The 21,740-nt window shown below is 38.3% G+C and overlaps 1 protein-coding gene across 4 annotated transcripts in view; it reads right to left on the minus strand.

Moving 5' to 3' along the window:
• Nucleotides 1–21,740, minus strand: part of RASGEF1B (RasGEF domain family member 1B) — a 605,535-nt gene that overhangs the window by 153,451 nt on the left and 430,344 nt on the right. For all 4 annotated transcript variants that reach the window (XM_012447000.3, XM_012447001.3, XM_021669633.2 and 1 more), the window contains one exon: nt 15,340–15,423. In XM_012447000.3, coding sequence (XP_012302423.2) covers nt 15,340–15,423 — 84 coding nt within the window. The remainder of the gene's footprint in view (nt 1–15,339; nt 15,424–21,740) is intronic.

Genomic DNA, 21,740 nt, shown 5'->3' on the forward strand with positions numbered 1-21,740 from the left:
GCTTTAGCAGTTTTAAATAATTGAGCTTGCTTTTTAATGATTATTTCCAAAAGGATATTTTAAACAATTTACTTTTCCTTTTCTGAATTCTGTTCATATCACTTAGCTATTGGATGCTTAGCATTTTTTATCAGTCTGCATGTATATGTGTATGCATGTATGTGTATAAAAACAGATGTTAATTCTTTGTCTGCCACATTTATGACTAATATTTTCCCTAACTTGCTGTTTAAGAAGGCATAGAAGTTATTAATGTCATTTAAATAAAATATGTTAACCTTTTCCTTTGTGATTTTTTCCAATGACTGAAATAATTTGAATGGACATTTCCAAACATATACAAAAGTAGTGGGAATATTATAATAAACCCACATGTTGTACTAGTTGACACAATAATTATCAACACTCTGCAATTCTTGTTTCATCAGTTCTATCCCCTTTGCCCAGGGTTCGTTTGCTAAAGCATTTTAAAGTAAATCTCAGATATAATGTCATGTCACATATAAATACTTCGGAATATGTCTCTAGTGGATAAGAACTTTTAAAATACAATAAACACACTCATCAACATTAATTCCTTCATGTCGGATATCCAATCAGGCTCAGTTTTTCCTGATTTTTAAAAAATGTCATTTTAGAATTGGATTTTTGAATCCTGATTCAAACAGGATCCATGTGCTATATTTGGTTGGTATGTTATTTAAGTCCTCCCACCTTTTTCTATTGCAGGCCATTTATTTGTTGAGGAAACTGGGTCATTTGTCCTAAAGAATATCCCACTTTCTGGGTTTGGATGATTATACCCTTGTGATGTCATTTACTATATTCCTTTATCACTAAATTTTCAGTCAAGTGGTAGTCAGATTTACAGATCTGATAAACTTCAGGTTGAATATGTTTAGGCAGAATACATCATACGTGGTGCCATAAACTTCCTCCTGCATCATGTCATGAAACACATAATTTCGAGTGTCCCACTTTCAGCAACATTAAAATTAATTAGTGATTTCAGGTATTGTTACCCTGATGTATCCTTTATAAAATTCCCAAAGAGCTAATGCTTTTAACAGTCATTGATAATTGTTGCTGAGATCCATTAGCACACTAAGGCTCCAACATTTTTTTTTTTTATTGTACTTTGGGCTCTGGGGTACACATGCACATCCTGCAGGGTTGTTGCAAGGTACATAAATGCCATGGTGGTTTGTTGTCTTCATCCCCGCCTCATCCCCCACTACATCAGGCATTTCTCCTGGTGTTATTCCTTCCCATCCTCCCCACCCCCTGCTGTCCCTCCCCTCCACTCCCCTCCACCCCCTCACCTAGCCCAGTGAGTGTTGTTCTCTTCCCTGTGCCCAAGTGTTCTCATAGTTCATCACCCGCCTATGAGTGAAAACATGCGGTGTTTGGTTTTCTGTTCTTTTGTCAGTTTGCTGAGAATGATGGTTTCCGGATACATCCATGTCTCTACAAGGGACATGAACTCATCGTTTTTTATGACTGCATAGTATTCCATGGTGTATATGTGCCACATTTCCTTTGTCTAGTCTATCATTGATGGGCATTTGGGTTGGTTCCAGGTCTTTGCTATCGTAAACAGTGCCGAAACGAACATACATGTGCATGTGTCTTTATAATAGAACGATTTATAATCCTTTGGGTATATACCCAGTAATGGGATTGCTGGGTTGAATGGAACTTCTATTTCTAGATCCTTGAGGAATCGCCACACTGTCTTCCACAATGGTTGAACTAGTTTACACTCCCACCAACAGTGTAAAAGTGTTTCTATTTCTCCACATCCTCTCCAGCGTCTGTTGTCTCCAGATTTTTTATTGATTGCCATTCTAACTGGTGTGAGATGGTATCTCGATGTGGTTTTGGTTTGCATTTCTCTAATGACCAATAATAATGTGGCTCCAACATTTTTAAGCTAAGGAAGTCTTACTCTATTAAAATATCAGATCATTAAACAATCACTAGTATTTTTTTTCCAGAATTTTACTTATTTATTTATTAACATTCAATTCTTGAAATTCATTTGGTGTACAAGGTAAATTAAGATTTAATTTGATGTCTTCTAGAAAGGATGTGTCCTAGAAAGGTCTGAAGACAAGTAATCAAAATGGCCTTTATCACACCATCCATCTAGTGATGGAATTCTAACTAGCTACAGTGTTTTTCTAGGGGGAATCCTAAACTGTTTTCTAAGCATTTAAAAATTTTTCCAATGCTCTCAGCGTTCTGGCATTAGAACATTGAGTAGAAAGAGGTTTCATTATTTACAGAGACCCTACACTAAGACTCAGTTTCAGTGAATATCTGAGAAGGTTGGGTGTCTGTTGTGTTCTCTTACAGTGAGTAGGACTTCTATACCAGAATGGAAAACTAACACTTCTGTGATTACTCAGGGTTTTGTTGAATCACTAAGTTTTTGAATCTTGAAACTGTCAGCTTTTTATTTTGCAAACCATCGTTTTGCCATGGAGGGAAATAACCTTGAAAAATCTGTCCACATGACATACAACTCAAATTTAAGCAGAAGTAGTTACATTTCCTTTTCCCCTTCTTTAAGAAAAGGAACACATTCAACTCTTTCCAAATTTTGGCACTTTGTGCCTGCTCCTTAAGTTGATCGAAATGAAACTTATTGTGAAAGCAATTATTTGGGCCATTTCTTTTCTACCTTAGGGAAAAACAGTATCAGATGTTTGGTTTCAATCAAAAAAAAAAAAAAAGCTGTAAGGCTTATTAAGAATGGTTTTCCTGACTCCAAAAATTTCCATTCAAATTAATGCTAGGTTGGCCTTGCAAAAATTTTAATCACATTATGTTTTTGCTCAAGAACTATCTATAGTTCACTACTTACCAAATCAGATTGAAATTCATGTTCTCTCACTGTAGATCCCTTACCACTCACTTAGCCATGCTTTCTTCTCCCAGTCATTTTTCAGTTAACTCTCTAATCTTGTCACTCTAGTCCGTTCTCTGATCCTGTGTGCTTTTACACTTGCCAATCCCTAACGTAAACACCTTTCTTCCAATTCAGATTTTAGCCTTTTCAAAAATCTAGACCAAGTTTAATCTCATCTAGAAGCATTTTCCTGATGGTGGCCCTTGCAGATCTTTCTGTCCTTTGAATTATGCCTCTTAGAAACAGAATGTTACCATTAACATACATTTTTTTCTTTTATTGTTACAGTGTATTGGTAACTAGATTGTATCAGCAAAAGTGATATGATATAGGACTTTATTTTTAGACATTATTAAATTGAAATTGCTAAGAAGTTTTAAAGGGGTAATTTTGATGGCATGCTTATCAAATCCATGAATGACATGATTCTAAGAGGGTGGCAGATTTCAAAAATGACAATCTTCCATGTCTTCCTATGTGTAGGAACTTTGAAAGTGATTTTTGCATATTCTTCCATCAAGTGATAGAGTTTATTTTTCCAGCCTTGAATGTTGCTGGCCTTGAGATTTGTTTTGGCCAATAGAATGTGGGGCAGGTGATGATGTGCCTGTCCTGAGCTGAGGACTCAGGGGGCCTTCTTATTTCATTTGCTGTTATGGGATCCCTCCCTTTCCCAGGCTAGCCTGTTGGAGGATGGAGGATGAAAGGTCATGTAGAGCTGAGACTAGCCATCCCGGCTAAGGTTCTTCTAAACCAGCTCCCATCTGACCACAGATGCATGAGTAAGCCCAGTCAAGTCTAAAAGAACCATTGAGCTGAGCCTAAACTAACTGCTGACACATGGAATTAGAAGCAAAGTTGCAATTTTAAAATTCACTAAGTCTTGGGTGACTTAATGTATGGCAAATGTTGATGGGTACAAAGGGAATATAAAAATGTCACATGGCAGAACCTCAATCCCAAAAGATTTCAGCATTCTAGAATAATAAACCACACAATTAAGACAAAATTAACTGTGATAAGTGCAAAACTCTAAATTCAAATTAAAAAATCAACTTGTGAATATAGGAAAGCAGAGCTAGAGCTTACCAACATTTATGCAAAACATTTAGTCGCTTTGATTGACCACAAGCATCTGACTCAACCTTGTGTTTCCAGTCTTCCAACAAAGCTAATTCTACATAAAAATTAATTTTATTTAGTGTTAATTGTATAAGAGCCTAAAATAGAGTCAGTCCAGAGGGCAGTTACCATGATGGTGAAGGGTCCAGAAACCATCTTACATAAGGAAAATTGGAAGGCAATGAACTGTAAATTCAGTAGAAAGACTGAAAGGGTCTAATGGGTTAGATAGCTACCTTCAACTGATTTAAGGGTTGCCATGTGGAAAAGAGATTGGACATGTTTAGTGTCAACCCACCAAAAATTAGGACCCATGAATAGAAGCTATAAGAAGGCAAGTTTAAGGTCAACATAGGAAGGAAGCTGAGGTAGAGAGGTCACATTTGTAGACTGTTTATGAATGAAGACCATGTGGTCAAAACCAGGTCCTCTATTTACCAGCTATGTGTTGTTGGGTAAGCTGCCCAACTTGCTAAGTATCAGTTTTATCCTTTATGAAATGGAATTAATAACTGTACCACTTTATAAGGTTGTGATAAAGATTAAATAGGAGTTTTGAAGATGCACTTAACTTGGGGTCTGAGACATAATAAGCCTTCAATAAATTTTATTATTATTCATAATAAGATCTGTATAAATGTAAAATGAGCTGCCTCACAAGGCAGAAAGTTCCCTATCATTGTAGGTATTTGCAAGAGGATTGGCAGATGTTTGTAGAAGAGATTTAAGCAACAGATGGGGAGCTGGAGTAGGTGGCATTTAAATGACCTTCCAGCGCTGAATAAGTCTATCTGTATCCCTTAAGAATGGAATAACTTCTTTAGTATGTTTCAGAATAGCTAGCCCTATTGATCAAATGATATTCATCTAATACATTTGATAAAACTTTGTTGGTTGTATCATTATAAATGTGGTTTCCCCATAGTAAGAGTTGTTCCATGCTGAAATTAAAGTATGTGAGGATTTTGATTTGTTTGTATCTCATATCCTCTAGAAGTATATCATTAAAGTTTGTTTTGGTAATTATCAGTTTTGACTAAAACCAAAAACTACAAATTTTAATGCAATAAGCTCTTCTTTGTGTGATGTTTAAATTCATAGATGCAAAGCTCTTATCTTTTTACACTTGGCTTTCCCCTATCAGAATGCCTAACTATAAACAGGTCAGATATTTTCAAGGTACAGGAAGCCTAGGTTTCTTCTGTGATTGGTCTCATATCAAAAGTCCAAGCTAGAGTCAGTAACCATTTTTCCTTCTCTTTATACATGCAGCATCTGGAAGTGCTAATCACATTTATCACTCTTGCCTACTAAAGCCACAACAGGCAGTTTGAACTCCCATTACAATTCTCTTTAATAAAACAGATTGGGTAGAATCATCTAAATTGTTTAATATGCTTATCTTCCTCTATTATCTCATTGTTACCAGTTAATAAAGAGGAATTCACACTGGCCAAGGCTTGAGTCTTTATGGTGTCAACTGATAAAAATCTTTCCTTTCCTAAGATGAGTTTCAGCATAGTAATAGGCATTAATCATCTGTAAGGAAAATAACTGTTTCGTTTTCCTCATTAATGAAGTTAAGACTCTGGTACTCTGGCTGGAGAATGCAAAAACATGTAAGTGAGAAGAAGAGTTCTGAATTCTAGGTTTGAATGAGCTCTGCATTCTGAGTATGTGGTGATGTGAATAGAAAAGGTATTCACAGGCACAAGCAGGATTTCTGGACCATACTGTGCCTAGCATGTGCCACACATTCAAGACAAAGATTAGAGACACACTCATTACTCAGAGGAGACAATTACATGCTATTTCAACCGAGTGAGAGCAATGCTGTAATAAAAGAAAGTGCAAGGTACAGTTTTAACCCAGAATAGAGGTTCTAGCAGTGGAGGAAAAGGAGTGGAAGTGAATTGTAAGATAGATTTTTTTTAAAAGAGAAAGGAACTAGGAAAGAACAAGCAGAAGGAGCAGGATGAACGATGGTGCCAAGTTGTAAAGTTAAGAGTGGGGTACGGTATTGGAGGGAATGGGCAATGGGCACTGAGGCCAGAGGGGTGGATACGTCCCATATGCCTCCCTCTACCATCCAGTGATGCAGACCAACTCAGTAGCCAATGGGATGCCATTCCACATCTTAGTGGAGAAATTAAGTTGATCATATTTACAACTTGTATGCAGTGTCAGGATGAGAGATGATGAGGGCTGTAAATTCTTAATGAGGAAGAAGAGAGCAAGATGTTAAGGACCTAGGACCATCTAAATCCCTTTGGTGACTGGCTGAATGCATGAGAAGGAGGAATTGTGATGACACCCAGACACCTGGGCTGAATTGCTGGGTACAAGATAGGACCATTTACTAAGGGAGAAATGGAACATTTGTAAAGCAGGAGAAGCAGAAGGGAAAGAGAAGCTGACTAGTTCAGTTCTGAACATGTTGAGTAAATGAACCAACAGAATAAAGACAACTGCTCAAAGAGAGAGAGTTGATTAAAAAAAAAAAAAACACACAAAGTGCACAAGGGATGGAACACTGAATAATGCAAAATTGAAGGTATTGTTGTAAGAGAGAACAAGAAGGTCAGACAGTAATTAGAATAGTCTGCTCTCATAAAAGCCAAGAGAGGAACAACTTTCAAGAAGAGTGCAATTGAGTCAAATGCTGTGAAGATCAAGTCAGAGAAGAATTGGAATGTATTCTTCGGGTTTGGCAGTTAGGGGTTTCCTACTGATCCTGGCAACATCACTTTCACTGGTGCTGTGAATGAAGGAAACAACTTCCTTTCACAAAGCATGAGAACATTTTCATTTTCTCCTTTCTCTCTCTTTCTTCTTCTTCTTTTTTTTTTTTTTTAAGAGATGGGGTCTCACCATGTTGCCCAGACTCTGGAGTGCAGTGGCTGCTTTCAAACGATCCTCCCATCCCAGCCTCCCGAACAGCTGGGATTACAGGCACACATCACAGGGCCAGGTTCTATTTTGTTTTAAACTCAACATAACATCTCTTATGGCTGATTCCTTTAGAAACTCCTTAGTGTAAAAATTTCAGTTTCAGACTTTTGCAAATGAATAGAGCCTTTTAAGACTTATCATTCTGTAAGCAACTCTCTTTTAAGGTAAAGTTAAATTTTCCAGTAAGGAATTCATTAGAGAGATTTTAGAAGACATGTAATACAAAGCAACCTGAACCCAGATAATCAGAAAACAGATCTCAGACTTGTCAGTTTGAGAGTTTCTTTCCACATCTTAGTGGAGAAATTAAGTTGATCATATTTACAATTTGTATGCAGTGTCCAGATGAGAGATGATGAGGGCTGCAAATTCGTAATGAAGAAGAAGGGAGCAAGATGTTAAGGACCCAGCACCATCTAAATTTGGTGACTGCCTAAATGCATTTTCTTTCCTTTTTCTGCCACTACCTCTCCTTAACAAGCAGCTACTATGTGGAAAGAATTGTGCTTGGTGCTTTGGGGACATTAATGAATAGGGTACGATCCTTCCCTACCTCAGCCCCTAGTCAAGGAGATTACAAGCCAGTGCAAAAAACAGATGTGCAATCAACCAACCTTAAAATAAGGTGGGCTGAAATAAATGTTCACAGTAGTGCAAGCAAAGTTCTATGAGGGCCCAGATGTAATCCCCCATCTTTTATGAAATACAGGAAGTGACCTTTAAAAACACAGACATAACTGGGGAGTTTGTTGCTCCACTAATTACCTCCCTACTGTTCAGACCATAAATTTTTATGCGATCTGCTCTCTGTTCACCTCATTTGTACTCGTTTATTTTAACAGGCATCCAAACTGCCTATATGCAAAAACTTTACAGGTATTAGTGGTGAGTGAAGATTTTAGCTCCAACCTTGACTTTATTGTGATCCTTTCATTAAACTGAACTTTAATGATATTTAATAACATCACTTTGAGTCTTTTCATTGAGAGTGTTAAAGTTCTGAAAATTAAATGTATAACCTCATGGATTAGATGAATACTAAGTCTTCTTCTCCCAGGGGAGATAAACTGGGACACCTAAATATATGAAATGGCTTCTGAAGAACACTATTTTGATCTGAGTAACCTCATGGTGACATCTTTGCAGCTCATATCCCTTTTAAAGTTCTTTGTAAAGCAACTGCTTTTAAAGGATCAGCCTAAGGCTGCATGCTCACACATTATTTCCCATTTGTGCACAGTTGCTATTTATAACTGGGGCCTTTAGAAAATGAAAATCTAAGGTTGGTTAACTGTAGCCAAAGTGACCCATAACATAAGCCAGGTCATACTTTTTTTGGCATCATTCTGTGTCCTCTCAGGAAACTTTGATTTTATTTCAACTAGCAATAGGAAAGAGATTGTCCAAATTAAAAAAAAAAAATTCTCTAGCAGGTGGTTAAGACATAGGTTCTTGAGTCAGCATGCCTGGGTCTGAATGCCAACTTACCATTTATTAGCTATGTGACTTTGAACAAGTTGCTTATCAGCTAGGCTTCATCTGTAAGATGATTAAATGAGATACTGCTTATAAAGAACTTATGTTAGTGTTTGTCACAGAGTCCTCAAACAATGGTAATTGTTGTAATAATTATTACTGCTGTTATTATTTATACCAAATTGCCCTGGATTACAGTTTGTAGCACACTGTCTCACACACGGTAGGTATTCAATGTCTGTTTATTTCTTAGTGGATGCTTGGCTAGCTTTTAGCTGAGAGTGCGATATTTCCAAGGAGTGCTTCCTTTGGCTTTCTCAAGGGTACCGGGAAGATAACACAAGGAACTCAAGGGCAAGGAGATTGGGCGGGTAGCAAAACTGCCTTAATTCTATATTAATCCTGCTGATAATTCAGTGGTGCAGCCTCACAGAGCTCAATGATATATATTTTTTCCTATCTATGTGAAAAGAGGGTATAAGCATCCTATGGCAGCCTTAGGTCATGTTTTTTTTCGTTTTCTCAGGTGGTACAAATTAAGGTTTCTTTTTCCTTCAGTAATACACCAGGCTGTCTACTTAGCATTTTTCCATCAGAAGTTCCACTTTATATTTTTAAGCTGGGTTTTGGAAGAGACATTAGGGTGCTGTTAATGGAAAGTATCAGGACATTGCAACAAGGAAAGAATAAACAATATCTCTGTAATACAAATGTGACTCTGTGACCTTTGATAGTAGCATATTCCATATCAGCAAGGATCTGGGGATGGTGTATGCTGTGTTTGTGTGTGTATGCTGTTAACAAAACATTTATTAATATTTGAACATGAGTATATGGTGATGTGTGTGTGCATTTAGTCCATACATGTTGTACTATACGTTTTAACCTTTATGGAGAAGCAGTAAAGCAGGATCAGAAGAACAAGAATGATACTTGTTTCTCACGTTTACTGTTTCTCAGTTTTATAGGGAGGAGGCATCTATATACTTCTAAAATTAATCAGTTTATAAGTCTAATACTCTACAGATATTAGTTGTTCAGATTTCATTTATTTTCTGTGGCTTTTGAGAGCCAATATTAAATATTTTTATCCTTACAGGAGGACATAAAATGAATTGCCACTGGCTTAAGCTCATTTGTTAAATTTTGTTACAACTCTTCTGAGTTTAGTGAGTCTATTTATAGTGCTGTCTTGCCTGTTAGGAATGTTAGGCTGGATAAACTTCTCACCTTTAAGCATCAGACTGCATTTTTTTACCCAGTTGAACTCTTATGGATGGAACTAATGCAGTAAACTTCAGTCTAGGTTACGCTTGGTTGGTAGTGGTAGTGAGAACCCAGGACTCTAAATTTAAGAGAACTATATTCTCCCCTCTGACTATTTAATATTTACAAGATAGTACTCACAATACTGATTTTAAAAAATCTTTGTCTTTAGTCAAAATAGTAAGCTACTAACATAGACTACTACTTCAACAACCATTATGAACGAGGATAAGAAGATGAAAAGACCTAACTAAATAACAAACTAAAATTGGGCATTCATTTCACCATCAATAGACAAGCACTGCCTGCCTACTATGTACATTTCATGGTAGAGAATCCAAACCTGCTTCAGATAATAAAAGAGTAGAATATCATGTGAAATACAGACATGAAGATATTTGTGAATATCTCCAAACTAATGACACCTCCTACATACAGTAATTACCAATGGGAAAATTATTTGATAGACAATGGACTCCACTACAGTGGACATACGGTAAGTATCAATAGAAACATTATTTGATAGACAATGGACTCTTGAGTTTGAGTAGTTTCAGTAGAATCTGTTTGCCTCAGTTCTAAGGGGAATTTATTTGAGACTAGATACCTAGGTGTACTACCTTCAGAACTCAAAGACAGGGTTCTCTGCTAAGCAGAGTCCTGCTCACCACCATGTTCTTCAAGTCAGAAGTTAGCTTCTTTATCTCTTCTGAATTTGGGAAGTGGGTGCTAACAAGTTAGCATCTCCATTCATTTAGCTGGTATTTATTGTACCAGTTTCTCTCAGTGACTTCCCACAGAGCAGGCAGCCTACTCTCTGCTCTGTGTAACTGTGCAATAAGATATTATTGCTGCCACAGTAATAATGACCAGAATAGTAGTGGCGTAAACCAAATGGAAGTGGATTTCTGTCTTAGGCAATTATAGACAGAGCACAAGCAGCCAAGGGTTCTATGGAATCAGAGACCCCAGCTTTTCAATGTTGTCTCTCTGCCCTCCTCTCTTGGTCTCAGGTGGCCAGTCTAGCTTCTGTTACCAGATCTGTATTCCAGCTGATAAGAGGGGCAGGGCTTTCTTAGAAAGGTCATGACTTATAAATTACATACATCATGTCCACTCACATCCCATTGGACATAATCTAGCGATATAGCCACATCTAGCTGCAAGGGAGGCTGAAAAAAATGTGCTTTTTACTTGGGTGGACATATGCCCAACTGAAACTTCAATTATTTTAGAAGAAAAAAAATAGACTCTTTAACTGGAAGGTTTTCTTCACCTCATCACAAAAAGCCCCAGAAGAAAATTATTTCACTTAATACATTTTGCCTCAGTGACCAGAAGCTAAATGTATAGAGAAAGAGTTCCAGCCAAATCAGGGGTACTCACACAAGAAAACTAAGATCATGTCCTTCTACAACTATAGTAATTGTAATGGCTTGCTTTGCTAAGAATCATAATCTTCCAATTATTCTACATACAAGTTTCAGTATTTTTTGGAAGCAGCAGTGGTCTATACCCTAGTTTTTGAGTTGGCTTCTCCATCTTCTTGAGTCACTGACAGCCCTTAATAGTGAATATTATGTCCTAAGACACCAGTAGATTTGGTGATGTCCATCTAGATCTAGCCATAATATAATCATATAATATTCAGTGATTTTGAATAGCCTGTGACTTACAGGACAACTTTTTAAATGGTCCCCAGTAGTTAAGCTATTCATTCCTTTGCTAGGAAAAATTATGTAGTGGTAACGGAAGCTAAAGATTAGTCTATGAAAAGGATACTTCTATTTTTTTCTTCCCACAGATGCCTCCCAACTTTGAAATAAAGCAGCTTTATGTTTTGTTTATGCAAAGTTCACCAGTTCCTTTCTTTTTAATCTGTTGTTTATCCAGTTGCTTCCAACTGGCTCCTTCAGTTTCCCTTTCACTCACTCAGAAATACAGAACGCTTAAGGAGTCTTGTTTACTTTCTTAGACACTCTTTCATTTAATAGTACTGCTATCCTTCAAACCGTTTATCTCTACATTTCCTTCTGGTCAAATGAAATAATTTTATTTATTACTTTTTTTATTGAGGACAAGTCAATCAGATTAAGCTGTCTCCTAAATTCTTTTGAGAAAGGCAGGTTGGCAGTTATGGTCATGGGCAGCTCCTTATTCAAAACAGTTCTATCTGCTTGTGTATCTGGAGAAAGCTGCACAGTTTGCTGAGGTCATGGCATTTTACTGGGTTGTTTTAACTTGGCATAATATGCACAATGCCTCACCAGTAGCACCAATGAGAATTTAGTGAAGAGCTTGGTAGTGTTTTATGTTATCCTCTAATGTAACCCATATCCCTAAATCTCTGCTTTTGTCTTCATCATCATTGTCCAATTCCCTTTCAGTAGTCTACTTTGGATCTTTCATTAATTTATTAAAATCCTGCTTTTCTTTTTGCATGTATTGTTGGCCTGTTCAACCTCTTGGGAGTAACGTTCACTGTCAAATATCTTAAAGTTTACTCTGTCTTAATTCATCCTCCACAGTATCTCCTATAAGTTACAAAGAAAAGTCTTCTAGTTGTAACATTGTGGGATTTGATGGGATAAGTTCAGTTGGAGATTTCACAACACAATATTTAGCAGCTGCAAAGGAAAGGAAGACAAAGCTGCCAGGTTATCCCCAGGAAATCCCAAGACACATATTTTTAACATTTGCATTCTTATTTACATAAATTTGTATATTCCATTCAAAAGGCGCTGACTCCAATTATGTAAAATAAAACATTCGATTTCTCTTTATCTGATGGGTAGATAACCACATATTCTAGGTTTGCTTGCCTGTTGCCCAGAGTGATTTCACTGGTTTCTTCCTCTCTGCTCCAAGAGTTTCCTTCCCTTATGCCTACCAAAATCATAACCATTAAGGAAAAGAATTATCATTTAGTTGTAATATTTGAGTTGGCTCCAAAATATTGTTTTGTATTATGTGTCCACATTGAAATCCTCTGTTTTCCAATTGTGGGTTTTCACAAGACCCTCCCTTCCCCAACAACAAAAAAAATCCTGGCTCCTGATTCAGCTTGGAGAATCATTGTTTGGGTGGTGAAAATCCCATCCTGAGCCAGCTTTCAGCCTTACACTCAAAATTTCTTGGTAGTGAGGAAGATAGTTTGGGTTCTGGGCAGAGTAACTATAGGTTTCAACTATCCACCCCAAATGCTGCCTTCCATGGACCCCCATAATTATAGATTGACTCTGCTTACATTTTGTAGTATCATTTCTCACCTCCAGGTAGCTGAATATCAGAGCTGACTGCAAAATAAATTCATTAGAGTAATTTATAGCAAGTATATTAAGCCCGGAAGCCAGAGCTATGAGAAAAGAGAAAAGAGAGCAAGAGCGTCCTTTGGGAGCGATCTCACTCGACCCAGAAAAGTCCTGGTGACACCATACGGAAGACCCACCTTCTAACTCCGCCCCAGTGGGGAAGGAAGACCCGAGAATCACACGAAGAGACAATATCACGGAACCATGGATGGTCATACTGTGCTAACTTCACTTCCACCCTCTGAAAAGCATTTCAAAAAGTCACTCTCTAACATTTGTATACTGCTGCTTCTGTTCTTCATCATGCCTAGGAAACCAGTGAGTAAAGTCAGGACCACTTACTGAATTGAAATGAAATTTAGTGAAGAGACTCCTGAGGGGTTCACTGACTTTTGACCTTAGCCTTTGAAATGGCTTCTCTGTGTCTCCACAGACAAACTGATGATCTATTTAGAGGCCATATAAACAATGTCAAAATACGTGGGGCTACAGAGGACAGCCATGGAGGCCAGGCCGTGAACACTGGAATAGTTACCAACACATTCTGTGTACCCAGGGTGTGTTTTGTTGTTGGTTGGTTGGTTTAATCTTCGGGCGAATGGATATTCCTCTTACTTGGAACTGATGTCAGCAAAGGGGAAGTGCAGACTTCACCAAACACAAAGTACAGAGACACAGCCCCAGGAAACTTGGGTTGCTCCCCTGCTACACCTGCAAAACATCAGCCCCGCTGACAGCGATGACAGGAGGCTTCTGCTTCACTCGGGATTTCACACTCCCCATACAGCTGCCTTGGCAGGACTTGTGGCCAAGGCAAAATTACCAGGAATTAGCTAGGAAAACAAGATTCATTTCCTTTAAAAACTGCAAAAACCCCCCTCTGGTTCTACCCACATATATCTATAAGAACCTTATTTAAAGAATTTTTATTTGTTTGTTTTTGGCTTTTCCTGGCAGTGATGATGTTTCATACTGGATGTTGAATTGTGTGTGGTCCGGAGATGCACTGCAGTAGCAAAAGACAGGAAGGTGGTGGGAATCCCAGGAACACTGTGGTCTTTCTGTTAAGGTATACCTGGAAGGTGTGCTTGATCTACTAGCCAGAATTTGGTTTCTCTTTCTGAAATACAATACCTCTTTCTTCTATTTCTTGAGATAAGTAAATTAGGGATGTAGTCTCTCTAAGCTTACTAGTTAGCTTTTAATTTATTCATGTATTCAATTCATTTGCATAAGTCCTTGAGTGCTTGAATACATAGTGAACAAAATAGGTAAAAATAAATTTTAAAAAAATTCCTTGCTTTTGTGGATTTATATTAAATTATTTAGGTAGGGTGTGGTGGCTCATGCCTATAATCCTAGCACTTTGGAAGGCCGATAGGGGTGAGTTGCCTGAGCTCAGGAGTTTGAGACCAGCCTGGGCAACATGGCAAAACCCCGTCTCTACTAAAAATAAAAAAAAATTAGCTGGGCATGATGGCACATGCCTGTAGCTAATCGGGAGGCTGAGGCACAAGAATTGTTTAAACCTAGGGGTATAGGTTACAGTGAACCAAAATCACACCACTGCACTCCAGCCTGGGCAACAGAGTCAGACTCTGTCTCCAAATATATATATATATAAATTATTTAATTTTTGTGATAGCCCCATAAGGCAGGTACCATTATGATGAGTTTTTATTTCCTTTTTTTTTTTTTTTCCCAAGGGATTTGCTCAAGTCACACAGCCAGTCAATGGCAGACCTGTGATTTGAGCCGTAGGCTGGCTTTAGGGAGCCCCACACTCATCCCTTAGGGCTCCACACTCCCCAGTGGGACTGATGGCTGTGACTGCAGGTCCAGAACAGGAACAGTTCAACCATATACCTACAGTTTCTAGAAGCAACGTCTTTAAGTTCACAAGATAGTTTAAATGACAAATATTGTACAGTTAGTATTGTGGCTGATTTCCACATGAAGATGTCAGTGACTAAATGCACCCTCTTTCTTATAAGTTTATAAGAAAGAAGGTGAATCAGAGTCGAGAGATCAGAGGGGTGAAGGAAGATGGGGAGGATGTCATAGGATAGGTGTGGAGGCAGTTGCTGAGGCCAGCGACTCTTGGATCAAAGATCCTCAGGCTCAACATTTTGCCTGAGAAAGTCCTACTAAGGCCAACCAAATAGTGCAAATTTTGGATTATATCAGTTACTTATATGAGATCAATTTTATTATTTCACCCAAATAGCTCAAGACAAAAAGAAATAACAGCCAATTGGCTTGAATCATACTGTCTGATAAAAGTAGGTTCATTCTTACTTTGCCTATTGGCTTCTCAATCAGAGGGCTTGGAAAGCAAACTGGAGTTATGTTGCTGTACACGGAAGGTTTCCATTGCTGTTCCTGCAAGAAAGGAAACAGAGAGAGGGAAATTTCAGGGATGTGAATGGCTTTCCTGCTGCATGGAACCATTTTCTTCTTACTCACAACAGTGCCCCTCAAGCATTTAAATTTGATGGCTGTCACTTGAAAATCTTGAGTCAGCATTTTTGCCTGGTCTCCTTAGTTTGCAGCCTGTGCAAATCCATTTAACCTTGTGCAGGCACACCATTTATGGTATTTTGAAGGAATTAATACACACATGTTGACATAAATTCAGAATATGTTCACCTCTTAAAGATATCTTCCTAGAACATGGATCAGACTATGTGAATCTTCTTAAAAATAACTTTACTAATATATCATTGCATAAAAACAATGACTTGGCTGTGCCTGGTGGCCCACGCATGTAATCCCAGTGCTTTCGGAGGCTGAGGAGGGTAGATCACTTGAAGTCAGGAGTTCAAGACTAGCCTGGCCAACATGGCAAAACCCTGTCTCCACTAAAAATACAAAAATTAGCCAGGTGTTGTGGTGCATGTCTGTAATCCCAGCTACTTGGGAGGCTGAAGCAAGAAAACTGCTTGCACCTGGGAGGCAGAGGTTGCAGTAAGTCAAGACTGTACCACTGCACTCCAGCCTGGGTGACAGAGTGAACTCCATCTTGAAAAGAAAGAAAAAAAAGAAAAAGAAAAAAAATGACCCCATGTAACCCTCTGTTTTCCAAATCTTTAATTCCATATTGGATAATTTCCAGAGTCCTCTACCTGTTATTCAGAGCCTTCTCAAAGAGCCTTTGTTTTTTCAGTTTTGACTCCAACTCTGCATTATAGTTTACCCTAAATCTCAAGTCACATTGGTCCATGTGATTTTCACAAATGTCTCTAATTTATGCCTTTTTTATGCTGCTCCTGATTCCTAAAATAGCCTTTCTGCAATTTTATCTGCCTGTGAATTCCTACTTGTTCTAAAAAGTCCAGCTCAAATTCCCTAAGAAACATTTCACTATTTTCCTCTACTTCTTACTAGAGTCAATAAATTTCTCTCTACCAAGTCCCATGGTACTATTATTAGAATGTGCTATAGTTTGAATGTGTCCCCTATAAGTTCTTATGTCAGAAACATAATTGCCATTGCAAAAGTATTAAGAGATGAAGCCTTTAAGAGGTAACTAGGCTATCTGGGCTCTCCCTTCCTAAATAGATTAATGCTGTTATCATGGGGATGTGTTAAGTTATCTTTGGGAATAGGTTCCTGATAAAAGAATAAGTTCAACTTTCATTTTCTCTCTGTCTCATGTGCTTACTTCCTCTCATCTTCCATCATGGGAGGGCCCTCATCAGATACTGGTGCTATGCTGTTGGACTTTCCAGCCTCCAGAACCATGAGCCAAATAAATAGCTTCTCTATAAATTACCCAGTCTGTGGTATTCTGTTATAGCAGCAGAAAATTGACTAAGACAGAGTACTTGTCACGATCTGCTGTGAATGTCAGATACAGAGGACAGAACTCATGCTTTAGTTATCTTGTATCCTTCATATCTAAAACAGGTCTTATACAATGTATGTGCTCTTTTTTTTCAATTAATTTTTTCTTTTGTCAGCCAAATCTTTTTCTTTATATCTTTACTAATTTCTAAAACACCCCACTAGATCCAGCTCTCTCCAACATCCAGCCCCAATTCTCACTACACACATTTTTCACCCACTTTTTTCAGTCTTGGTAAAGAAGACATCAAGAGACTTGTTATTAGAAAAAAAAAAAAAGTAGGTACCAATAAATCCCATAAAATAAAAATGAACTTCAAAAATTAATCAACAAATATTGACCCATCCCCACCCATACTGACCATTAATTGGCTGTGTTTCTTGAGTAAAAGGAAGATTTTTTTCCTGTAGTCTTAGCAAGGAATGGAGTATGACCCTCTGGAATCTCTATCCCTGCTGTTACTAATTATTTTACCCCCTTTCCCTAAGGCAAATTATTTGTACTCTCAACCAGGGTGGCCCTGTCTGCGAATGTGGTTTGTGTTATTTACACACATCTCGCAGGGTATTTTGAGACTAATTGCAAAGATATCTGTGGTTTAGAAAGGCACAGTATAATTCCTGGGGAACAGGCCCTATAGTTTATCCTCAGGAGAAGCCATTCAAACCGCTAACTTCTTCCCAGGATCTGAAAACAAGGGTTATAGTTGGATTCTGAGAGATGTGGATTCCTGTCCATTAGGAGTTAAAGTGAGACCAGCAACTCATTTCACAGGTCATGTTCCAGCCATCAAAGAGTAACGACCATCAAACCCCACTGGCATAGCTCCCAACAATATTAGTGAATGCATGCATGCAAGTTTCAAAGGATACAGTTACCAACTCCCACCTTCTAAAGATAAAAAGATACTGAATGGCACCAGAGAAAAAGCCAAAATATATCAACTTAAGAGTGTAACATTTTAAAAATGAAAATAACTGTTCAGTATTGATGACTGTGAAACATGATTGTTTCAAGGAAGTCAATCTGCAGAGGTAGTAGATGAATCTGAAGAACTCTGCCCTTCACGCAGAGGCTCCTCCAGTTGCTATGGCAACACATAACTAGCTTTCTTAGGGTGTTATGCAGCCTAATTTTCTTTAGACCAAACATTCCCCTGATACATTTATACTGGGTATACCTAAGACCAAAACAACTTAGCAGTTGCAAAGCATAGATTTCTTACTAATAAATTATGTATTTGGTTGGAAAATCTAAGTCTGGGCCACACATAAAAGGGAACTTCTGAAACAGTGGGTTCATATGCAAAACACAGAGCAGTGATGGACATATAGTTGTTATTAAATAGCATTTCCCTTTTCCTATCCCCCATCCTCATTTCAGGCTTTTCCCACCTGCAGGGTTTTGTATGCACTATGTATGTATGTATTATATGTACGCAAGATATGTATGTACACACACACAGTCTGGGTGACTGATGCTTGAAAGTGTTTCACACTAACTCACTATTTGCTGAATGTGGGAGTGTGGGTGCTGAGGATGGACTTGGAATAAAGAAACTAGCAGAGAATTAGAAGTTGAAGCCTCTGGCAAACCAGCCATCCTCTCCAGACCTCTGGGAAATGAGGGTACTTGCCCCCTTATCTTCTTCCCATAATAACTTCAGAGCTACAGAACTCCAAAGAGCTACAGAACTTCTCAGAAAATCTCCACATGAAAGGTATCTGGTGTTAACTTTCCATATTGGAGCCCTAAAAGGAGACCAAAGAAGTTGTTATGGCCTTGAACTGTAATTACTACCTTCAATGTTTATCCTGATGCCTGAAATATAAGAGCAACTTCTGGTGCAAAAGGAAAGAGATAATCTAGGTTTTTAAGGAAAATAGATGTGAGGATCATCTGGCAAGCTCAGCTAGTTGACTGAGCGGTGGGATCAGACTAAGTAGCATCTGCTTAAGGCTGAGTCACCAGGCAACCCAAACAATCCTAATAATTCTGAGAGAAAGAATGCCTACTCTCGCAGAAGTCTTAATTCTATATTCCATATAAAATAAGGATGTTCACGTCCATCTAATGCCTGTCCCTCCTCCCCACCCTTCAAGGCTAGTAACAGTGTGTTCTGTTTTGAGATGGAAGCAGATTCTACCTTAAAGATTGTCATTCCCATCTCCACCCTCACCCTGTCACTCATTATTTAAGGAGCAAAAATAACTGCACCTTGCATTGGTAGAGTGCTTTCAACAAACGTGACAAAGCACTTTGCTTGCTCCTCAGGCTGCTCAAAGGCTACAAACTGTTTCTGGGGCCTAGGATATGGAGGGAGCTGTGGCCTTTCAAATACTCAGAGGGAACAGAAGAAAAAGAAAGTTGCTAAAGGGGGATATAATGCAGATAATCACCAATGCCCTGGCCCCTGCTCTCTCTGGCCTCTCAACCTGGCTGTTGAGACCAGCCAATAGGCATTTGGGCTGGCCCCTCCCGTCGCAGCTGGAGTTCCTTCCTTGGAAGGGTCAAGCTCACAGACATAAAGCTGAGGTGGCCTTGGGAAGGGAGGAGAACTGGGTGGAGGGCGATTAAATGTTGACTCACTCAGGCTTGACCAGACTTCCTCCCTTTTCTACACTTGAAAATTTTGGTGAACTTAAGTAAACTGTGCATACTGCTACATTTTCTTCCTTCCATTTGGGCTATTATCACAGGCTTGCCAGCAGAAAGAAGGTCACAGGGGAGAACAAACTCACAAGCATTCTGGGTTTTCAGTTTTTTTTGGCAGGATCTTGCTAGAGTCTGTCTGACCTGCTAATGTGTTCTTCAGCACCTCCCTCAGTACCCATTTCCCTTGAATGCTCTGCTAAACTTTTGCATTTAAATTTTTATTTCCTGAATGTTTTACATGCTGATTTTTAAAATGTCCCTTGTATGGTTACCTTCCTTCCCCATGTTTCATGCATCTTCAGCACCACCTGTGCTCACCACAAGGCTACAATTACAAAAAACATTACAACAAGAAACACACCACATTGATTGGACTTTTTTTTTTTTTGAGACAGAGTTTCACTCTTGTTACCCAGGCTGGAGTGCAATGGCGCGATCTCGGCTCACCGCAACCTCCGCCTCCTGGGTTCAGGCAATTCTCCTGCCTCAGTCTCCTGAGTAGCTGGGATTACCGGCACGCGCCACCATGCCCAGCTAATTTTTTGTATTTTTAGTAGAGACGGGGTTTCACCATGTTGACCAGGATGGTCTCGATCTCTTGACCTCGTGATCCACCCGCCTAGACCTCCCAAAGTGCTGGGATTACAGGCATGAGCCACCGCGCCCGGCCCTGATGGGACTTCTGAAAGAAGAAGGCACCTTCCCTTCACCATACCCACATATCCTGGAGTTTTCTGCCAGGGTTTATCCAAATGCATGTGTATTAAGCTAGAACATCACTTTGTATTAACCTCTTGTATCCACTTAGCATCACTTATCACATATTTTGTATTGTTGCATAGGGTCTCTAGAGTTACAATATTCAGTAATCATAAAATGTTCCATCAACATAGACTATAATGTATTTGGTATCCTGATACATGTTTTTATCATTTACATTTTCTCCCTGTAATTACATATGCTCTTATTTTTGTCTTTTGAGTCATTTATTTAGAATATATTTCTAAAAGTAGGATTTCTGGGCCAAACATATAGACATTTTTATGGCTCTTTTTATTTACTATCCAATTATTGCTTTTCAAAAGGATTGAACTGGTTTATATGGCTATCTTAAATATATATGCACAGGTACTATATATTTATATATACATATGTACATATATACTGTATATGTATATATATTAGAGGTATAGTACATATTTATGTACTATGTATATGTAGTAGAGATATAGTACACATGTATGTACATACACACACACCCAACTCTTTTTTGCTTAACAGCAAATCCCTGAGGAACTGCCATGATCAACCTCATATTTATAAGTTAGGACACTAAACACCACAGCAGTTAAATAACTCAGTGTCAGATGACCAATGTCCCTTTTATGGGCTTCACTGGCTTCAAGTGCCTGTATCCAAGATGTTCCTAGTTTCAATGAGTAATTGCTGACTATGTCTCCATCCTGTAATTTCTTCAGCTTGTGTCACAGTGAAACAGTGAGCACTGAGTCAGAAATATGTTGGCTCCGTAGCTTACTACCTTTGAGACCATGCATAAGTTAATGAGCCTTGCTAAGCCTCAGTTTCCTCAAGTGTAAAATGGGATGATACCTATATCACAGGCTTGTTTGAAGGACTTTAAAATTCAGTCCAGCAAATGAACTTATGTAATAAGTGCTACTATTATATTTCATGTTAATAAAAAAATGTTTTCTTGTAAGTCTTCTCTGGTGCCTTCTTCAGAGTAAAACAGCAGGTATCAGTTAATCTCTATTATAATTTAAAAATAGATTTCCTCCCCTATCATTAATCAGCAAATATTTTCTAAGTACTGTAACTTAGTTCTTTGCTAAGATTATAAAAATTTTATATAAAAATATTTATTTATAAGTAATATAAAAGTTTATGGAAATGTAAATAAGCTAGAAGCATTCCCCTTAGGAACAGGAACAGGACAAGGATGCTTACTCTAACCATTCTTTTTCAACCTAGTACTGGAAGTCCTAACCAGAGAAATCAGGCAATATAAATAAATAAAAGGCATACAAATAGGAAAAGAACAAGTCAAATTATCTCTCTTTGCTGACAATATGGTTCTGTGCTTAGAAAAACCTAAGGACTCTACCAAATGCTTCTACAACTGATAAGTGACTTCAGTAAAGCTTTAGGCTACAAAATGAATGTACAAAAATCAGTA

Source organism: Aotus nancymaae, unplaced genomic scaffold, assembly GCF_030222135.1.
Source record: "Aotus nancymaae isolate 86718 unplaced genomic scaffold, 86718_ANA_hifiasm-v0.15.2.pri h1tg000006l, whole genome shotgun sequence".
Taxonomy (NCBI): domain Eukaryota; kingdom Metazoa; phylum Chordata; class Mammalia; order Primates; family Aotidae; genus Aotus; species Aotus nancymaae.